This window comes from Phoenix dactylifera, chromosome 16 (genome assembly GCF_009389715.1).
Source record: "Phoenix dactylifera cultivar Barhee BC4 chromosome 16, palm_55x_up_171113_PBpolish2nd_filt_p, whole genome shotgun sequence".
Classification (NCBI taxonomy): Eukaryota; Viridiplantae; Streptophyta; class Magnoliopsida; order Arecales; family Arecaceae; genus Phoenix; species Phoenix dactylifera.
The window spans coordinates 4,512,905-4,532,400 of record NC_052407.1 but is presented as its reverse complement, the minus strand read 5'-3'; the positions used below and the strand labels follow the sequence as shown (position 1 = coordinate 4,532,400).

Here is a 19,496-nt window from a genome sequence, read left to right as displayed (position 1 = left end):
AGGATTCTGCACACCCCAATTCATAGATCATCATGTGGGTGGGTGATTAATCTATCTGAATTTTCAACAAAGAGGTAAGAATTCATATACACCGACCTGTATGATATATATATTTTTGTACCTATATGTATGATATGCTAATGATTTTATGATGATTTGGTATTAAATAGTATTTGATCATGTTTGCTTGTGATGGATAGTATGATGGGTGCATATATGAACATAACTTATACTTGCATAATTGGACTAATTGATGTGGTGCTCCAAACTAACTACATTATATTCCGTCACGGGCTAGAAATGTGACTGTCTTAGTCTCTAGCTGAAAATAAATAAAAAGGAATTGATATGTGGATGTGAACTTGATTAAATGAACCAGAACATTGCGACCATCTCGTTATCATTAGTTTGCCCCATCACAAGCTAGAAATATGATATTATTGATTTGCCTCGTTACAGGTTAGAAATGTGATACTATTAGTTTGCCTCCTACACGCTAGAAATGTGAAACTACAGTTTGCCACAACACATGCTAGAAATATAAAGCTACCGTTTGCCCTGTCACAAGATATTAATGTGAAACTATTGTTTACCCTGTCACAGGTTGGAAATGTGAAACTACTGTTTGCCCTGTCACAGCCTAAAAGTGTGAAACTACTGTTTACCCTGTCACAGCCTAAAATTGTGAAACTACTGTTTACCCTATCACATGCTGGAAATGTGATACTATTTGTTGCCCCGTCATCGGCTGAAAATGTAATATTATTGGTTGCCCTATCACAGGCTGGAAACGTAATTGGAATTTGACCTAAAGTTGAAAAGATAATTGATTTGGATCAAATTAAACAGGAATGGAATGAAAAGTATTGAAAACATTAATGAAGATTTATGAGATATGATATGCTATATCATTCTTGAGTAGCTATATTTCTATTGATATTTGATATTCATATTTATACTAATCATTCAAGCAATATTGATAGCCGGTTTGTGATTTCATAATGTGTGCAACATTTTCTTGTGGTTTTCAAACTTATATTATTATTATATTGGTGTAGATGTATAGGAATTTTTACTGGGCTTTAAAGCTCATCATCTCTTCTTCTTTTTCCTTTTCAGAGTCGCATGATGCATAGTTTCGGATAGGTTGGGCACAGAGTTCGAGTATCAGAGTCTTCAGATATTTAATTAGTTTATTTTGATACCGATAAACATTGAAAGTTTCTGTATATGAACTAGTTTGATTATTTGGATATGTTGGATTTATCTATTTGGATTAATTAATTAATTAATTATGGAGTTTTCGGATTTTTGTTCATTTTAGGCCTTGCCTGATTCTTAGGGCACTGCTCTATGGCTCATATAGTCGTGTCGCGTACCAGATCCGGGTGTTGGGTTCGAAGCGTGACACCAAAGTAGGCTAGCTGGTTGTGCTAGTTCCGATTGGGGATGTTACCTTGTTTGTTGGAGAGAAAAAGAATGCTAGGGTGTTTCTAAATAGGTGAATCCCTGTAAACACTGTTACCGCTAAAGGATTACACATGTTCAATACCTGGTCCAACCTCTGCAACTCGAGATCATCAACTGAGCATAGGAGAATTTGGCACAAAGTAAGGAAGTTGACAAAGGCCTTAACCGATGTAGGATGATCTCTACAGTCTCCTAGTTGCAATACATTGAGCCTATGTTTTGGCATGGAGAGATTCAAGATCACAATATCACTTGCTTCACTTGCGTGGATTAAGGGTAGAGAAGAATTTACAGGTCTGTCTTTAGGTGAAAAGCCATGCTTCAAGTTTGCTGATATGAAAAGCAGGATCGATATGACTATTGCTCTCCCTCTTTGCACCCTATGGAGGAGGGCAGTGAATTGTCGATACACTTGGAAAAGGAGATTGTCACCATGTCTATCTTCTTCTTGTTGGAATTTTATCTTTAAAAAAAAAAAAAAAATCTTATCTCTTAAACTTTAGTTATTTTAAATACTTTAAAATATCCTTTTGTGAGACGTCTTTTTTAGAAGAGTTGTGACCCTTCGAAAGAAAACATTAGTTTCTAAAAAAATATGGTGTTTGTGAAACATTACGTATCTTCAGAACCATCGTGTTTTTTTGGTGTTCAAATAGAGTTTATAAATAAACTCCTCCGAGATTAATCCTAATCCAATTCAGTCTCTCTTAATGGTACATTGTCTCCCAAGAGTTTTCTCCACAGACAAAGTTCTTTCACTCTTCAAATTTTTATTTTCTATCTTTTCTTCTTTTTGGGGCAATTAAAGAAATCGATCGGGTCAAGCCTCCCAGCAATCGTGCTTGCTAGAGGAGGATCTGGCTGAGCCCAGATTGTTGTACCTTAGGGATGAGATCGTTGCAAACCTGCATATAGAAGGCAAATCATGTTCTTAGGGCAATGTATATCACACGCCTCGATCCAAATAAGCTCCTTTTTTTTGGTAAGTCGACATCTCACTATGAATTGCAAGTACGCCCTGAAGCATCAAAATACAAAATACGGGCCAGGCCCTGCGGAATGGGGGTGTCGCCCTTCCATAAGGGGGCCTTAGAATGATGTGCTGCAAAGGAGGCAACCCAGTCCGCTGTACTGTTTGCCTCCTGTAATACATGTGTGACCTCGAATAAGTCGAGTCCCTTCAAAAGGTAACCAGTATCCCAAACAAGTGGGTGTAGCTCTGGCCTAACTCCACTCCTGACCCAATCGACCACTATAGCCGAATCACCCTCCAATAGTATCCACTAAGCCCCCAAGTGTGCTCTAGCATGAATGAAGCCCTCCTACGCCGCACGCAGCTCTGCCACTGGGACCGACTCATCAAATATGCGCCATACCCCTGCCTCGATCAACCTAGACTCCTAGTTTCCGATCACAAAGCCTACAGCACCACACCTGCCACTCTTCGAGACGCTGCCATCAAAATTCACCTTGAAGAAGTCAGAAGGGTGGGGTCTCCCAGATACCATGGGTACCATCGCATGCCTGGTCGCTACAAGAGCCGAAGGAGAGGTTCAGATATCCCTATCATCCCTAAGTGGGATCTTAGCTACAGCGCGCACTAGCTTGCCTGCCTGTGCAAGTGCTCTATCCACCACTAATCTCGGGTAGAATCTTCTACCCTCAAATATCCTTGCATTCCTGTCCAACCATATGTGATATGCGATATAAGCCCATATAGCAGCCAAGACAAGCTCTTTTCAATCTTCTGAATGTATTTTAGTGAATTATTCTTTTATGAAATAATGATATAGCAATTTCTAGGCAATAGTATCTCCAACAGTCTAAGAACGTGATTTTGATTACACTAGAAATAGCTATTTAATGGTTTATCAAATTTAGTTCAGTTGCATAAGGCTAAATTTGGTTTTAATTATATAGAATTAGAAAGATGTTAAAGTTTTCTTTTCTCTTTACAAAAATCAGTCCTTTTAGAAGGTCATATTGTTTTGAATATTGTACAAACAGATTTTTTGCAGCATTAAAAACCATACAAAAATTTTCCATATATTTAAAATATTTATAGAATTTTTCTGCAACTTTAAAATCGATGCAGAAATTTTCTACAGATTAAAAAAATCTGTGTAGAAAATTACTCTAGCTTTGAAATCCATGCAGATTTTCTACAGCATTAAAGTTTGTTCAATCTATTTTCTGCAACTTTTAATTTCTATGCAGAATTTTCTGCATCTTTAAAATTTATGCAGAAATTTTCTGCATTCTAAAAAGATATAAAAAAATATTGATGCTTTTAAAACTGTGCATATTATTAGCTGTTCTCAAAATATATATTACTGCTTTGATAAACATCCAAAAATTACAAAGTTACATTACTTGATATATTTCTTAGTGTGGCTATTTAATTTTATTGATATTATTGTTCTTTATTGTATTAATTTCAAAATTTAGAATCTAATGCAGAACTTTCTAATCAAAAGAGTACTAATAAAAAAATGAACCGGCATATCCAAATTTGTCATTAATTTGTAAGACAACTCAAAATGAGTAATGTTATTTTCTTAAAATTTGTCAAGTTTGAGAAAAACTTGGCAGATCATTTAACCAAAGATTTGTCTAGGAGTGGATTGCTAGATTCATCGAGAGGGATGAGGCTTAAGTTCCCTATTTGGTCACCGACAGTGGATACCCAATCTCCATGATTGGAGATTCTATAAAAAAGATTCAATATAGTAGAAACGAAATTGATTGAGAGATCGTGTCATAGCACATTTTTGGAGTATATCTCATCCCATCTATATGATGGGTGCTCTTATTAGTGACAAAAATATATATGGAAAAGGTTGAGTTATACTCTTAATAAATCCAAGATAGAAAATCTACAAAGTATTAGGTCACAAATACCCTTGAAAGACTTACTTATGTGAGAAGTGTCGTATATGCCGTGACTAGAGGTTTGGGCTTACCCTAATAAACTTCTCATGAAAAATCAAGATACTAAGGGCAAGGTTTTTAAATGACACTAACCGCATAAAGACCCAACTGATCTGTACTGTGTGTGTGATAAATAAAAGTCTAAGTCAAAGGACCTAGTTTAAGGTTTAATCCACTACGGTTCATTTAAATAGATACTATCAACACTAAATGAGGCTCAAGTCCAAAGAATACCTCACCCATTGCACAATATAAATTGCCCAGATATTCATCCTACTTTAGGATTTTTTTAAAAAAAAAAAATTAAATCTTTTATGGGGGATTGTTGGAGTTTTATCTTTAAAAAAAATTGAATTTTCTTATCTCTTAAACTTCAGTTGTTTTAAATGCTTTAAAATACTTTTTTTGTGAGACGCCTCTTTCAGAAGAGTTGTGACTCTTCGAAAGAGAACATTGGTTTTTGAAAAGATACATTGTTTCTAAAATATTACATATCGTTAGAACTATCGCGTCTCTTTGATGTTCGGATGGAGTTTATAAATAGACTCCTTCGAGATTAATCCTAATCTAATCCAGTCTCTCTCGCTAGTACTCTGTCTCCCTAGAGTTTCTTCCATAGACAAAAAGTTCTTTACTCTTCAACTTTTTGTTTTATATCTTTTCTTCTTTTTTATTCAACTGAAGGAGTCAATCGAAACAAGCCTTCTAGCGATCGTGCTCGTTAAAGGAGAATCGGGTTGAGCTGAGTTGTTGTAACTTGGGGACGAGATCACCACAAACCTGCACATAGAGGGCAAACATATTTTTAGAGCAGTATATATCACATACCTTGATTCAGGCAAGCACTTTTCAATCTTCTGATTTTCTTTTAGTAAATTATTTTTTTATAAAATAATGATATAGCAATTTTTGGGCAATAGTTTCTCCAACACTTCTTTCATCCACTCTTTGTTGTTCGTGAGTGCCGGTTATCGTTTGTTAGAAGTCCCTTCCTCTACTCTTTCTGTTTTGCTGTAGACTCTATCAGTGGGAACTAGTAGTTTGTGGCCGATGCTGCTATGGACACAAGACTATGCATCCATCATTAAACTTTAATCAACTTAAATTAAAATAATCCCATTGAGCACATTGCTTTTGCAAGATCAAGAAGGCAATTTTAAACAAACAGTCTTGCACACTACCAAGACAGAGGGGGGAAAGTTTTGCCTTATGGCCTTTCAGCTTCTTTGTTTATATATTAATGACATGGGGATACCCTTCTACCATTCAGACATAGAAGTCGCCTTAACACACATCTATTATGAGGCAAGAACCTAAATAAATTAACTGGATAACGTATATGGAATAGAAATTGCTACTTTGCCAAATGAGCTCAGTGCTCTCTCAAAACAATCCTTTTCATTAACAACAAGAGTATATGGAGCTGGAGATTTCATCCAGCTTTTCAAAATTTAAAAAGAAACCCCCTTTCACAGCCTGAATGAGCAGGTGGACCGTCAGCAAATGCTTCCTTGTTTTTGCTATCATTTGAGAGTGTTACATGCGGCACAAATATCACAGGAAAAAGATGAAATAGAAAACTTATCATCCTCGCAATTAATTTCTTTGGCGAAATGATTTATAAACACCAAACATCAACAAGAAAATTAAAGCATTTGCATAAGAATGTCATATTCCCGAAGAAATTAAGAAATATTCAATTTTTATTAACCGACAAGGCGAACTCAATCGGATAATAGAAGGAAAAGCTCAAAGAAACAATAATATCGCATTAAATAGGAACTAAAGCCATGGAGACGGATCTAAATTTCGAAATACCAAAGCCTCCAGTCATGACATCCTTGGGAAAACTGAAAGCCTAGGGCACATCTAACGAGAGGCCCAAGGGATTGGAATCTCCAGGGGATACTGGGATCCAGGGACTCAGAGTTATCGAAGATGGCTCTGAGTTCCGGGAACGCCGTGGTCGCCATGGTATGGAAGAAGAAGAAGAAGCAGACGGTGGAGAGACGAAGGAAGAAGACGGCGGGCAAGTGAAACAATTTAGCCATTCTTGGTTTCTCTAAAGCTGCAGGCATAAGTCTTCGGATTTTCTTTTGTTTTGGGGGGTGGGATACATAAAGTAGTCGGAATTTTTGCCGACTTTAATTTGAATGTGCTTGCTCGGAGAAATTTATTCTGCGTCCCGGAAAAGTTAACTGAATATCCTAAGTTATTAGCTATATACAAAAGTCGGCGATCTCGCTTTCTCTACCACTTAACACCTGAAGTTTGGCTTTATGCGAACAGCTCCAGAATTTTTTATTATATATAATAGATATTAAAAATTAGTTTTAGATTTTGGATTAAAACTTAAATTACGTATAGGCCTCACATTGCCTTGTGTAAAGTTTAGCTCGGGAGAACAAGAAGAAGAGTAAAATGGTTTAATATGAAATTTCCATGTTCCTGGATTGTTATGAATTGGACAAAATTTTCCATCTTAACTTCATAAATATTTGAGAAATGATTACTTAGAAGTATCTGCATGTAAATATGAAATGATTGCTGCATAGTCCCTAGGTTACAAGCTTCCAAGTCATGATGGCAGCTAACTCCAGGTTAGGCGGCTTATATTTGACCAAAATTAACCAGAACTCCCTGTTTGAGGCATTAATTACTTAGTTTCAAGATACCAGCTTTGTGTAAAATCTGCAGACTACCTATTTTAACTTGTGCAAGCTATGCATGCAAGATTAAACATCTTTCCCGTCCTTAAAATGAAATTATTTGTGTTTGAGAAGATAGAATGAAATCATTTAAAAATCCAAAGCTACAAGAATCATATAAGATCAACATTCAACACTAGAGAACCACTTGATGCAAATTGAGCTTGGTCTTTATATAAAATTTCAAGATGATTAGAATTAATATTCTTCGGAGTTGGGATCCTATGTACATAGATGCCAACTTCCTTATCCAAATCTTATCTTCCACATTTTTGACAATGCAATCAAACATTAATCATATTAAACACATCATATCTTCTCTCACAGAGATGCGCGCGCGCGCACACAGACCTTATAATATCTAAGAGATGACCAAGCACCCTATTATCACAGATCATCCAGCACTCTTAATTCATAATTTATCTACAAATACAGCAACAAGCTTCCAAATTAAGGTCAACTGCAAAAGGATCTTACTCCTGTCCTCATTCAACATTTACAATATTATAACAGCAAACTACATAGGACCAGAAAAACTTAAGATGCGGCATTGCAATTTTTAGCAGGTGTATTTGCATACTTCCACTGGTAATGTTCTGACAAAACAGAGGCACTAGAACCTGCCACCTCTTCTTCATTCACTGCATTGGATATTTCCGTCAAGTCCTCTTTTGTGAGCTTCAGCTTCAAAGAATCTATATTAGCATCTAGGTTTTTGATCTTGGACGTTCCTGAAAATATTCAAGTAAGTTACATGATAAAAAGTTGTCATACACATACATTCGCATATGGTACCCAATTTATGTCCTTGGTGCTTCACATTTTGCTTAGGTTGGATACAAGAGTGTTTTATTTGTTTAAGCATCAATTATATTGGTAAGCTTATTAAGGCTGCATAACAAGGATATTGACCATGCCTCTATGCATCCCAATTTTATGAAAGTCCAAATTTAAAAATTTAGCTAGTGGGAACACTCCCGTTATCGAACCAAAAGGTAATGTGTGTATTATTTTTTTTTTTTTTTTGGGGGGGGGGGGGGGGGGGGAGATTAAATACATCCAAACACCTACCAGATTGCTCCATATATAATATATTCCATAGCAACTTATTTTTCAATTTTTTTTTGGCAAAAATTAAAGCAAAATGGCACTCATACTTCTATTGATGCTATCAGATGAGCTGCTTAGGTTTTATATCCCTGTATCAGATCTGTCTTGGTTAACAAAATTATAGAAGTTTGCATTATTCTTAAGTAGGGCCTCTATAGAGGAGCACTAAACCATGATGATTCACATCACTTAAATCATGCTGAATGTAAACTGAGTCATAAGCAACACAAAAGAAAATTATGGGAAGAACAATCATCATATGATGTTTCAACTGTTCAAGTACATTCAATAAACTGCATTGACACTTTTATAGGGTTTTACAAAGGATTTGATCCTTTAAGAAATATCAATTTCTCATAAAAAATAAAATTTAACAATCCATACATAACATGTTCTCTCGAAAAAAACAGTCCAGATATCAGACCAACATATTTCTGATCTCGTTGGACCGTTGGGGGCTTGATATCTTTGGACTAAACAGATTCCTTTCATTAACCTTAGTGCAACTTCCTTTCGAAGTAATAGGTTGTCGAACTGAAAGCTATATCATACACTTTAATTTAATGAAATTATTTTGGATAGCTCTGAACAAATCTTGATAATAATATCAAAAAGCTAAAGAGAGTCGTTGCAACTCAAATTAGTGAAAAGACAGCACAAAGCTAGCAAAACCTTCCCCTGCTGTTACTGCAACCCTGAGCTTGATACCTGACGCATAATTGGCTACTTTTGGAATTTTTAGACCATGTTAAGTTGAAACAAGCTCCTCCACCAAATCCAACAGATAAACTATAACTCAACAGTCTATAGTAACTATCATAATTTTTACCTCATAGTTTTTCCCCATTTAAAGCCAAAAATTTCAGAAGATATTTCATGCAATAGATACAGGGCAAACTATCTATGTAATTCAGCAACAAGACTTAGTCCACCAGTTGGCACCCTCTACTCTGGGAAGAGGTCCTGGATTTCAATCCTGGTGGTGGCATATTAGCATTGTAGTTCTCAGAAAATATTACAGAGGATGAGCCTTGACGCAATAGTAAGATTTGTTCTAATGTGACCTAGGTGTCACAGGTACGAAACATATAAACAGTCTATCTGCACACGGGGTAAGGTTGGGTACATCTGATACTTTCCAAACCCTACAGTGGCAGAGCCTCATGCACTGGTCCACCGTTTTTTAGTTCTCATATGTATGCATATGAGAACTTATTTTATTCTCTAGCAATCCTCATTCAGGTTGCACACACACACACACACACATATATACATATATATATATAGACGTATGTGTGTGTGTATATATGTGAGATATTCTTTTCTTCTCTGGTAATCCTCATTTAGGTTATAAATACATATAATATAGCACTTCTTCTGACAACTTTTTTTGCAGACACAACCTTTTTGCTGGTTCTAATTTAGAATTGATTAGCATAGTCTTATGTACTTTCCTTTAATGAAGATTATAAGGATTTCTCCCTTTTGTAAATACAGTTATATTTGTCTTGCTATTCTAAACAATATATACAAGTTTAAATAAATATTTCAAGTTGTAAAAACCAATCTATCAGGTAAAAATTTAAAGCCATCTCCCAGCCACATAAAGTTATAGGGAGCTAGCATCATTTCCTAATAGCTCTGGGAAAGTCTTGGTCTAGTTGATATTTGTATCCAAAAATTAAGAAACAATGCTAACAGAAATAGAAAGCATCCTTTCAAACATGTGTGCTAAATTTATACGATAAACTAATATTCACATAAATGCACGCTACATACTTCAGATCCAATTACTTGCCTGGGATAGGAACCACATCATCCCCTTGATGAAGAACCCAAGCAAGAGCTAGCCGAGCAGGGGTGCACTGATACTTTGCAGCTAATTTCTCTATTCGCAGGTAGAGAATCTTGTTCTTTTCCAAGTTTTCTCCAGTAAACCTTGGATGAAAAGCCTAACCAATCATATGGATGCATAATGAGTAAAAAGAAATTCGATGTTTTAAACATGGTGCATGTTAGTATCTCAACATAAAAAAACTACAAATATTCTTCAGAGATGAAAGTTTCAATACAGAGGTTGTGATTATATTGAAGTTCCTACCAACATACTGCCTGAAGGAATACTTTCTCCTGCTTTTCCACCAAAGAAACCACGACCAAGTGGACTGTATGTAACTATTCCGATGCCAAGTTCCCTGCATTTTATAAGATACATCATGTATTTGTGAACTTTAAGTGCATCACATCAGTCAAACTCCCCAATTGTTAAAGAATACAATGATCCAATGGTGCCCCAGATAATTTATTAGTCAAAAACAAGAATCATTTTAAGACTTCCTTTGTCTTTTATTTTCTCTACTCTCTCCACAGGAATGGTGCCTGAAGGATTTCCATAATAGAACATTATGTATGATTTTCTCTTACAACAGGTGCTAAAGGTTTTCTGAAATTACATACAAGTCGCGCTCTGAAATTATTTGTTTAATTGTTTATGTGATGCTTCTTTTCTCTTATCTTAATAACACTTAATACCAATTAGATTTTGATTCTCTGGGCATTTTTCAGTGGCTATGGAAAGGTTAGTGGGCACTTCGATTCATAACAAAAATGTGGTGTTCTATGAATCAACCTTATTAAACCGGATTTCTTACCAGACCTGCAGAGTGGAACTATTTCTCCTATATACAGGCATGAGCAATTCATTCATACACAAACCTTTTTTCTTAAAAGAAAAAAACAATTAAACCTTGTTAAACAGGATTCTAACCAGACCTGCAGAGTGGAACTATTTCTCCTTCTATATCACGAGACCAGAGAGACCACTCCATCTGGAGTGCAGTAATAGGATGAACGGCATGTGCACGCCGGATTGTGTCGGGGCTGGCTTCTGATAGCCCGATGTACTTCACTTTGCCCTCTTCCACCAACTTCTTCAGCTCCCCCATCTATCAAACACCAAAACAATTGTTGGTTCCATTGCCACAAAGAACACACAAAAAAAAATCAACTCGGATAAACCATAACTGGAATTTAAAAGGTTGGTGCTTACAGTATCCTCAATTGGCACTGTCTTATCCACACGGTGCTGATAGTATAGATCAATGTATTCCACACCAAGACGCTCGAGGCTTGCCTCGCAGCATGCTCGAACATATTCTGGCCGACCATTTACAACAAAACCAGTCTGATCAACCCCTACAATGCCAAATTTTGTGGCCAATTGAATCTTTTCTCGGGGCAACTGCTTCAAGGCCTACAAGCAAGCATCAATTCTTTTTCACGTTTAATTCTAGTGCACAACATCTAATTCCTTCAATAAGGAGAAAAGAGATTGAAAGTTTGAACCTTTCCAATCAGGATCTCATTGGTACGGGGTCCATAGAAATCGGAGGTGTCGAAAAAAGTGATTCCCTTGCTGAAGGCATGCTTGATGACGGCTATCCCATCTTCGTCGCTGAGCGGAGAATTGTATCCTCCACTGAGGCTCATGCAACCCAATCCCAGCTTGGATACCTGGACGCAAGAACACAGGTCATCACAATTTACAACGGTATTAGCACTGAAAAAAAAAACTAGTTTTTTTTTCCTTTTTTTTTTTTAAGGATGGACAACAACCGCTGCATCCTAAGAAACTGAATCAGAAAACATAATAATAGTAGTAGTAGTAGTACTAATAATATGTAATCAAGAGGATGAGAGATGAGAACAGACATGTATCCACTACTATCATCATCAGAAGGAGGAGGATAGCTTCCTAATTAGAGTTAAGAACAAATCATGCAGCATATGATTAGAAAACAAAGGAGGCATAAAAGAAGAAGGGGAGATACCTCTAGTCCCTGGGATCCCAACTTCACTCTGGGGATCATCAGGGTTTGTGTCTGCTCCTCCATTTGTCCACAGCCCACACTGAAGAGAACTTGGCTTTGTCCAACAATGGTAGTTCGCTGCGCTTGCACCTTTTGTTTCTTATCTTATTTATTTATTTATTTATTCGTTCATTTATATACATAATTATTTATTTATTTATTTATTTATTTATTTATTTATTTATTTACTTATTTATATTTTTTTCTCTTTTTTTTCTTTTCTTCTTTCTATTTACTTATATTTATAGTATAATACAATAATAAAAATATAAAATATTTTAGTTATTAGCGTAAATTAATTTTTCACCACGATCGTTTATCTCTCTAACAAATTTTTTAGATGATAAAATTAGTTAAAAAATTACAAATATTTATTTTTATTTATTTATTAATTTACTTATTCTTCTCTATTTATTCTTTTTTTTTCTTTTTCTTTTTTTATTTTTTCTTCTTTTTCTTTTCTTTTCCTTCTCTTCTTTCTTCTTCTTCCTTCCCGAAGCTTCTTTCTTTCTTCTCTTCCCCTCTCCCTTCTTCCTCCCTTGCCTCACTTCTCCCGTGCGGTCATGGAAGGGGCGATCAAGCCCTCGGCGGCGCGACGACGGGAGGGTGGGCAGCGAAGCCAGAGGGAGACGCTGTCGGGGGAGATGCGGCGGCAAAGGAGGACGGAGAAGCGGCATAGGGTGTCAGGGGTGGCGGCGAGGGAGAGGGAGCGGCAGAGGAGGAGGGAGAAGAGGAAGAGGGCGTTGGGGGCGGTGGCGGGAGAGAAGGAGCAGCAGAGAAGGAGGGAGGAGAGGCGGAGAGCATCGGGGGCGGCGGCGGCAGAGGGCTTCGGGGCCGCGGCGGGGGAGAGGGAGCGGCAGAGGAGGGAGAAGAGGCGGAGGGCGTCGCGCGGGGGGGGGGGGGGGGGGGTGCAGCCGTGGAGAGGGAGAGGGTGGCACTGAAGAGGGGGAGGGAGGGGGATGGGTGGGAGAGGAAGAGGAAGGAGTGGCGCGGGAGGAAGAAAGGAAACTTTTAAATGGAGGGTATTTTTGTCAAAAATACAGCTTTCCAACAAAGCTAAAAATAATTTTTTTCGGAAAGCTCCAAATTGAAGCATCTTCCCAAGCTGTTTTCAGCTTTCCGAAAAAGCTAAAACAGTTTTTCGAAATTTTTACCAAACACCATTTTTATCTAAAAGTACTTTTGGAGAGCCAGGAAGTACTTTTTGGCCCTCCAAAAGCTCTCCCAAATAGGGCCTTAATAAATCTGAGAGTAAAACAAGGCAAGTTTTGGCAGAGCGGTTGGTAACGAAGCTTTTAAAAATAAATTTTTTTAAAGTTACTCTCTATTTAATAACTATGTTTCTAAAATATTATAGAACTTTAATATATATTTATTAAATAAATTGAGAAAATACTTTTGGAATTGATGGTGGGCAAAATGGATCGTTCTGCTTAGAGCAAGGGATCGTCCTATTTCGGCCGAGCAAACCACAACGCCAACCAGGCAGGACCTCGGTCCTGCTCAGAACCAGCCCAATCTCAGACTCCGCCAAAGGCTCAGTTGACCTCGGCCGGATTTCTCCTACGACCTGCCGTGACTTCTTCTGATGTTTATAATGACGTACCGAGCCCAAGATCGGAACGCCCTGCCGTATCAATTGTGAGCTAAAGAGCTCCTTCAACCGCAAGACTATTCGTCGACACGCGCCAACTGAGCTCGGGCACCCTCTATATTCGCCGACATGCCCCAACCGAGCTCGGGGCGCCCTTTATATTCGCTGACGGACCCCGACCGAGCTCGGGGAGCCCTCTATATTCGCCAACGCACCCCGACCGAGCTTGAGGTGCCTTATCCATCAACACGCCCCGACCCTCGAGCTCAAGGCGCCCTGCCGGGCAAACCTCGGAACCGAGGAAGCTAGGCCGACCTCAGCACCCGCCAAGCCGACCTCGCCGAATGTATGATACGACCTCTCATCGAGCTCGGCCATGCCCATGACCGCATCCACGTGCATGCCCACGCCTGCCTACGTGGCCGTACATTACAACGTCACCGCACCATGCTTTGCTTGCTGGCCAAGGACAACGCCTAGTCATATCCCGTCACACCTATCACCCTCGGGCCAAATTTGAACCACAATATTTGGTGGTAGAGGAAGGACCTGAGTCAAGATCATGAGGTCAAAGAGTCACGAAGTTCCAAATGCATCGAGCAGCCGGGTACCAACATTCGGCAACTCGCTTCAAAGTCCACCCCGTGCAGCACCTACGCTGGCAAACCAAACCCTTTAGGTCTAGCCAAAGCAGTTTTACTTGCTCGCCCAGCAAGTCTAAACACTTACCACAGCTGCTCAAGGCCTCCAGTAGATAGGAGCTTCATCCGTGGCCGAGATCGACAAAAAAGTTGAGGAATTGGAACGACAAATCTAGACGCTCCGGGACCAAGTCTCAAAATGCCATAAGGAGCGCAATCGATCAAGGAGCAAATCCCCCCGGCGCAAGAGAAATCCTCCTCGACCTGGAACCACATTTCGTCCGATGTCTCCCTTCCAGAAGCCCAGGAAATATGCTCCCCTCCAGAGGTTTAGGAAGTACGCTCCCCTCACATCCACCCGAATAGGGATCCTCATGAAAATCGAGGGTCGCGGCTACCTCCAACCCCTATTAAAGATGTGACCATCAGGGTTGCGAAAGCGCTCGGACAAGTACTGCTACTTCTGTAGAGATTACAGTCATGATATGGAGGACTGTTACCAGCTCCGTGATAAGATCGAGGCGCTTATTCGCTGAGGACTGTTAGGTTGGTTTGTCCGTGGTCAAACCGACTGAAGGGAGACCGAGGGATAGAGCTTGGAGCCGCGCGAGGGGCAGAGCGACAACTGTCCCGTCGTGGGCACCATCAATGTCGTAGCCGTGTATCCCACATGCTAGCGGCTCCTTGACCTCGTGGGGCAGTGAAGAGGCCTCATCCCCATCATCCCGAGTCGTTAGACCCGGGACCCAAGCTACAACCTCCGGACGGGACTTTAGCCCCTCTAGGTTAGGGTTTTATATCCAAGAATATGTTATTAATAAATTATCCTCTAGGATTTCTTTGAAGCGTCTCTGAAATGCCTTAATGGACTCTACATGCCCCGGTTATCTCCGCAACACGAGTTATGTATATAGCGACAAATCTACAAAGTCGCCCCTTGAGCTCGGCTCGAGACGCCCTGCAGGGTCGACCGCGAGTCAAAGTGCTCCACGACTGCAAAATCCGAATCTACAAAGCCGCCCCTCGAGCTCGGCTCGGGATGCCCTATAGGGTCGACCACGAGCCAAAGTACTCCGCGACTGCAGGATCGAATCTACAAAGTCGTCCCTCGAGCTCGACTCGGGGCGCCTTGCAGGATCGACCGCGAGCCAAAGTGCTCCACGACTGCAGGATCTGAATCTACAAAGTCGCCCCTCGAGTTCGGCTCGGGGCGCCTGCAGGGTCGACCACAAGCCTATGTACTCTGCGACTGTAGGATCCGAATATGCAAAGTCGCCTCTCAAGCTCGTCTCGGGGCACCCTACAGGGTCGACCGCGAGCTAAAGTGCTTCGCCACTACAGGATCCGAATCTATAAAGTCACCCCTCGAGCTCAGCTCGGGGCACCCTACAGGGTCGACCGCGAGCCAAAGTGCTCCGCGACTGCAAGATTCGAATCTACAAAGTCGCCCCTCGAGCTCGGCTCCGGACGCCCTGCAGGATTGACCACGAGCCAAAGTGCTCCGTGACTGCAGGATCCAAATCTACAAAGTCGCCCCTCGAACTCCGCTCGGGGAGCCCTGTAGGGTTGACCGCGAGCCAAAATGCTCCGCGACTGCAGGATCCAAATCTACAAAGTCGCCTCTCGAGCTCGGCTTGGGATGCCCTGTATTGTGTCAATCGCAAGCCAAAGGGCTTTCGTCCCCGCAGGAATGTACGGCGAGGCGCCCTGATCTGAGTGCGGGCGTCTCTATCCTTGAGCTGGTTTCTACCCTTGAGTTCGTTTCCACCCTCAAGCAGGTCTCTACCCTCAAGCCTGAGGCGTCCTGATCTGAGTGGGGGCGTCTCCATCCTCGAACTGGTTTCTACCTTCGAGTTCGTTTCCACCCTCGAGCAGGTCTCTACCATCGAGCCTGAGGCGACCTAATCTGAGTGGGGATGTCTCTATCCTCGAGCTAGTTTCTACCCTCGAGTTTGTTTCCATCCTCGAGCAGGTCTTTACCCTCGAGCCCGAGGCGCCTTAATCTGAGTGGAGGCGTCTCTATCCTCGAGCTGGTTACTACCCTCGAGTTCGTTTCCATCCTCGAGCGGGTCTCTATCCTTGAGCCCGAGGCACCCTAATCTAAGTGGGGGCGTCTTTATCCTCGAGCTAGTTTCTACCCTCGAGTTCGTTTCCATCCTCGAGTGGGTTTCTACCCTCGAGCTTGTTTTCACCCTTGAGCTCGTCTCTATCCTCGAGCTGGCTTTCACCCTCGAGTTCGTTTCCACCCTCGAGTTTGTTTCCACTCTCGAGCAGGTCTCTACCCTCGAGCCCGAGATGCCCTAATCTAAGTGGGGGCGTCTCTATCCTCGAGCTAGTTTCTACCCTCGAGTTTGATTCCATCCTCAAGCGGGTCTCAAACCTCGAGCCCGAGGCACCCTGATCTGAGTGGGAGCGTCTCTATCCTCGAGCTGGTTTCTACCCTCAAGTTCGTTTCCACCCTCGAGCAGGTTTCTACCCTCGAGCTCGTTTCTATCCTCAAGCAGGTCTCTACCCTCGAGCCCGAGGCGCCCAAATCTGAGTGGGCGCATTTCTATCCTCGAGCTGGTTTCTACCCTCGAATTCGTTTTCATCTTCGAGCAGGTTTCTACCCTCGCGCTTATTTCTATCCTCGAGCAGGTCTCTACCCTTGAACCCGAGGCGCCCTAATCTGAGTGGGGGCGTCTCTATCCTCAAGCTGGTTTCTATCCTCAAATTTGTTTTTGCCCTTTAGTAGGTCCCTACCCTCAAGCCCGAGGCACCCTAATCTAAGTAGGGGCGTCTCTATCCTCGAGCTAGTTTCTACCCTCAAGTTCGTTTCCATCCTCGATTGGGTCTCTACCCTCAAGCCCGAGGCGCCCTGATCTGAGTGGGGGCATCTCTATCCTCGAGCTGGTTTCTACCATCGAGTTCGTTTCCATCCTAGAGCTAGTTTCTACCCTCGAGTTTGTTTCCACCCTCAAGCAGGTTTCTACCCTCGAGCTCGTCTCTATCCTCAAGCTGGTTTCTACCCTCGAGTTCATTTCCACCCTCGAGCAGGTCTCTACCCTCGAGTCCGAGGCGCCCTGATCTGGGTGAGGGCATCTCTATCCTCAAGCTGGTTTCTACCCTCGAGTTCGTTTCCATCCTGGAGCGGGTCTCTACCCTCAAGCCCGAGGATCCCTGATCTGAGTGGGGGCGTCTCTATCCTCGAGTTGGTTTCTGCCCTCGAGTTTGTTTCCACCCTTGAGCAGGTTTCTACCCTCAAGCTCGTTTCTATCCTCGAGCAGGTCTCTACCCTCAAGCCTGAGGCGCCCTGATCTGAGTGGGGGCATCTCTATCCTCGAGCTGGTTTCTACCCTCGAGCTCGTTTCCACCCTCGAGCTGGTCTTTACCCTCGATCTGGTTTCTATTCTCGACCTAGTTTCTACCCTCGAGCATGCTTCTACCCTCGAGCTGGTTTCTATCCTCGAGCTGGTCTCTGTCCTCGAGCTGGTTTTTACCCTCGAGCTCGCTGCTACCCTCGAGCTGGTTTCTACCCTTGAGTCCGCTTCTATCCTCGAGCTGGTTTCTACCCTCGAGCTGGTCTCTACCCTCAAGCTGGTCTCTACCCTCGAGCTGGTTTTCCTTACTCTTCAATGTCACCCCTCGAGCCGGGATCGAGGTGCCCTGCAGTACCAAATGAAGAGCTACAAGCTTGTTCGACTGCAGGTACCCTTATCCTCCAAGATCGCCCTGCAAAATCGACCACAAGCCGGAAAAGCTCTCCCGACCTCAATCTCGGGAAAAATCTGAGGGCGACCCGAGCTTGAGTCAACCACCCCAGTTGAAGTCCACAGAAATCTACAAGGCAGAAAGGTGCCAAAGCCTGAGACAATCTCCTGCCTAAAAAGCCCCCGGGCACACTATAGTGCAAAAAGAAGACCCCGAGCTCAGTTCCTGCAAAAGGTCCGAAGCAGACCTGATGCTCGACCTGGACGCTTAAAGCGCACCAGCGGACAGGCTCCGAAATAAATGAGCTCTTCACCAGCTTTGCAAGGTTATTTCTAAGTTGGAAGTAAATGCTGAGCATACAGACTTGGCAAAAACTTTACACAAGGGTCCTACTAAGTGAAGGCTAAGCCAACACTTAAGCTATATAACTCAGACCTTATTTAGCCAAATACAAGAGCCCAACACAAAGTATCAAGTGAGACGAGTTCAAATATTTTGTCAGACTTCAAAATGCAAAGCATTGAAAAAAATGTACTTCATTGATATTAAAAGGGCCGAGGGCCGAGTACTAGAGGAGCCGACTTTGAATTTATTTTAGTGAATTATTCTTTTATGAAATAATGATATAGCAATTTCTAGGCAATAGTATTCTTTTATGAAATAATGATGTAGCAATTTCTAGGCAATAGTATCTCCAACAGTCTAAGAACGTGATCTTGATTACACTAGAAATAGCTATTTGATGGTTTATCAAATTAAGTTTAATTGCATAAGACTAAATTTGGTTTTAATTATATAGAATTAGAAAGATGTAAAAGTTTTTTTTCTCTTTACAAAAATCAGTCCTTTTAGAAAGTCATATTGTTCTGAATATTGTACAAACAGATTTTTTGCAACACTAAAAACCATACAAAAATTTTCCATAGATTTAAAATATTTATAGAATTTTTCTGCAACTTTAAAGTCGGTGCAGAAATTTTCTACAGATTAAAAAAATCTATGTAGAAAATTACTCTAGCTTTGTGTTGCCCTAGGTGACAAGCCAAGAGGGGGGGTGATTGGGTTTTCTAAATTTTTGATCCCTTAATCAAGTTGATAGATGAATGGGTAGTTTAGCTAATGATAATTAAGTACGTGTAGTGAAATTGGAAAGGCACACAATACAAACACATAAGAGATATAGTGCTTCGGTGCTCTCCTAAGCACCTACATCCACTCCCCAAGCGTCCCTTTAGAAATTCACTATAATCCCGCGGATTACAGATTGGATTATTTTTCGGGCTCACAATCCAAAACTCTTTACAAGTTGGTTTTCCGGGATCACCAATAACCTATGTTGGTTTTGCGGGCTCATCAACAACCTACAATGTTAGTTTTACGGGCTTACCAACTAACCTTACAACAAGATTGATAAGTAACAAAAGAGAGCTCCTAAAAGAGCAAATAAAGCAATTATAAACTACAAAGAAGAGTTTAGAGAATG

The 19,496-nt window shown here is 41.2% G+C and overlaps 1 protein-coding gene across 1 annotated transcript; it reads right to left on the bottom strand.

Annotated features, from left to right (window-relative positions):
• Positions 1-7,381: 7,381 nt before the first annotated feature.
• Positions 7,382-12,187, bottom strand: LOC103723418 (perakine reductase-like). The gene is made up of 7 exons (XM_039114306.1): positions 12,050-12,187; positions 11,565-11,732; positions 11,269-11,472; positions 10,992-11,164; positions 10,321-10,414; positions 10,018-10,171; positions 7,382-7,840 (listed from the first exon to the last, which is right to left on the bottom strand). The coding sequence occupies exons 1-7, from the start codon at positions 12,110-12,112 to the stop codon at positions 7,647-7,649; spliced, it is 1,050 nt and encodes a 349-aa protein (XP_038970234.1). The 5' UTR covers positions 12,113-12,187; the 3' UTR covers positions 7,382-7,646.
• Positions 12,188-19,496: the final 7,309 nt, after the last annotated feature.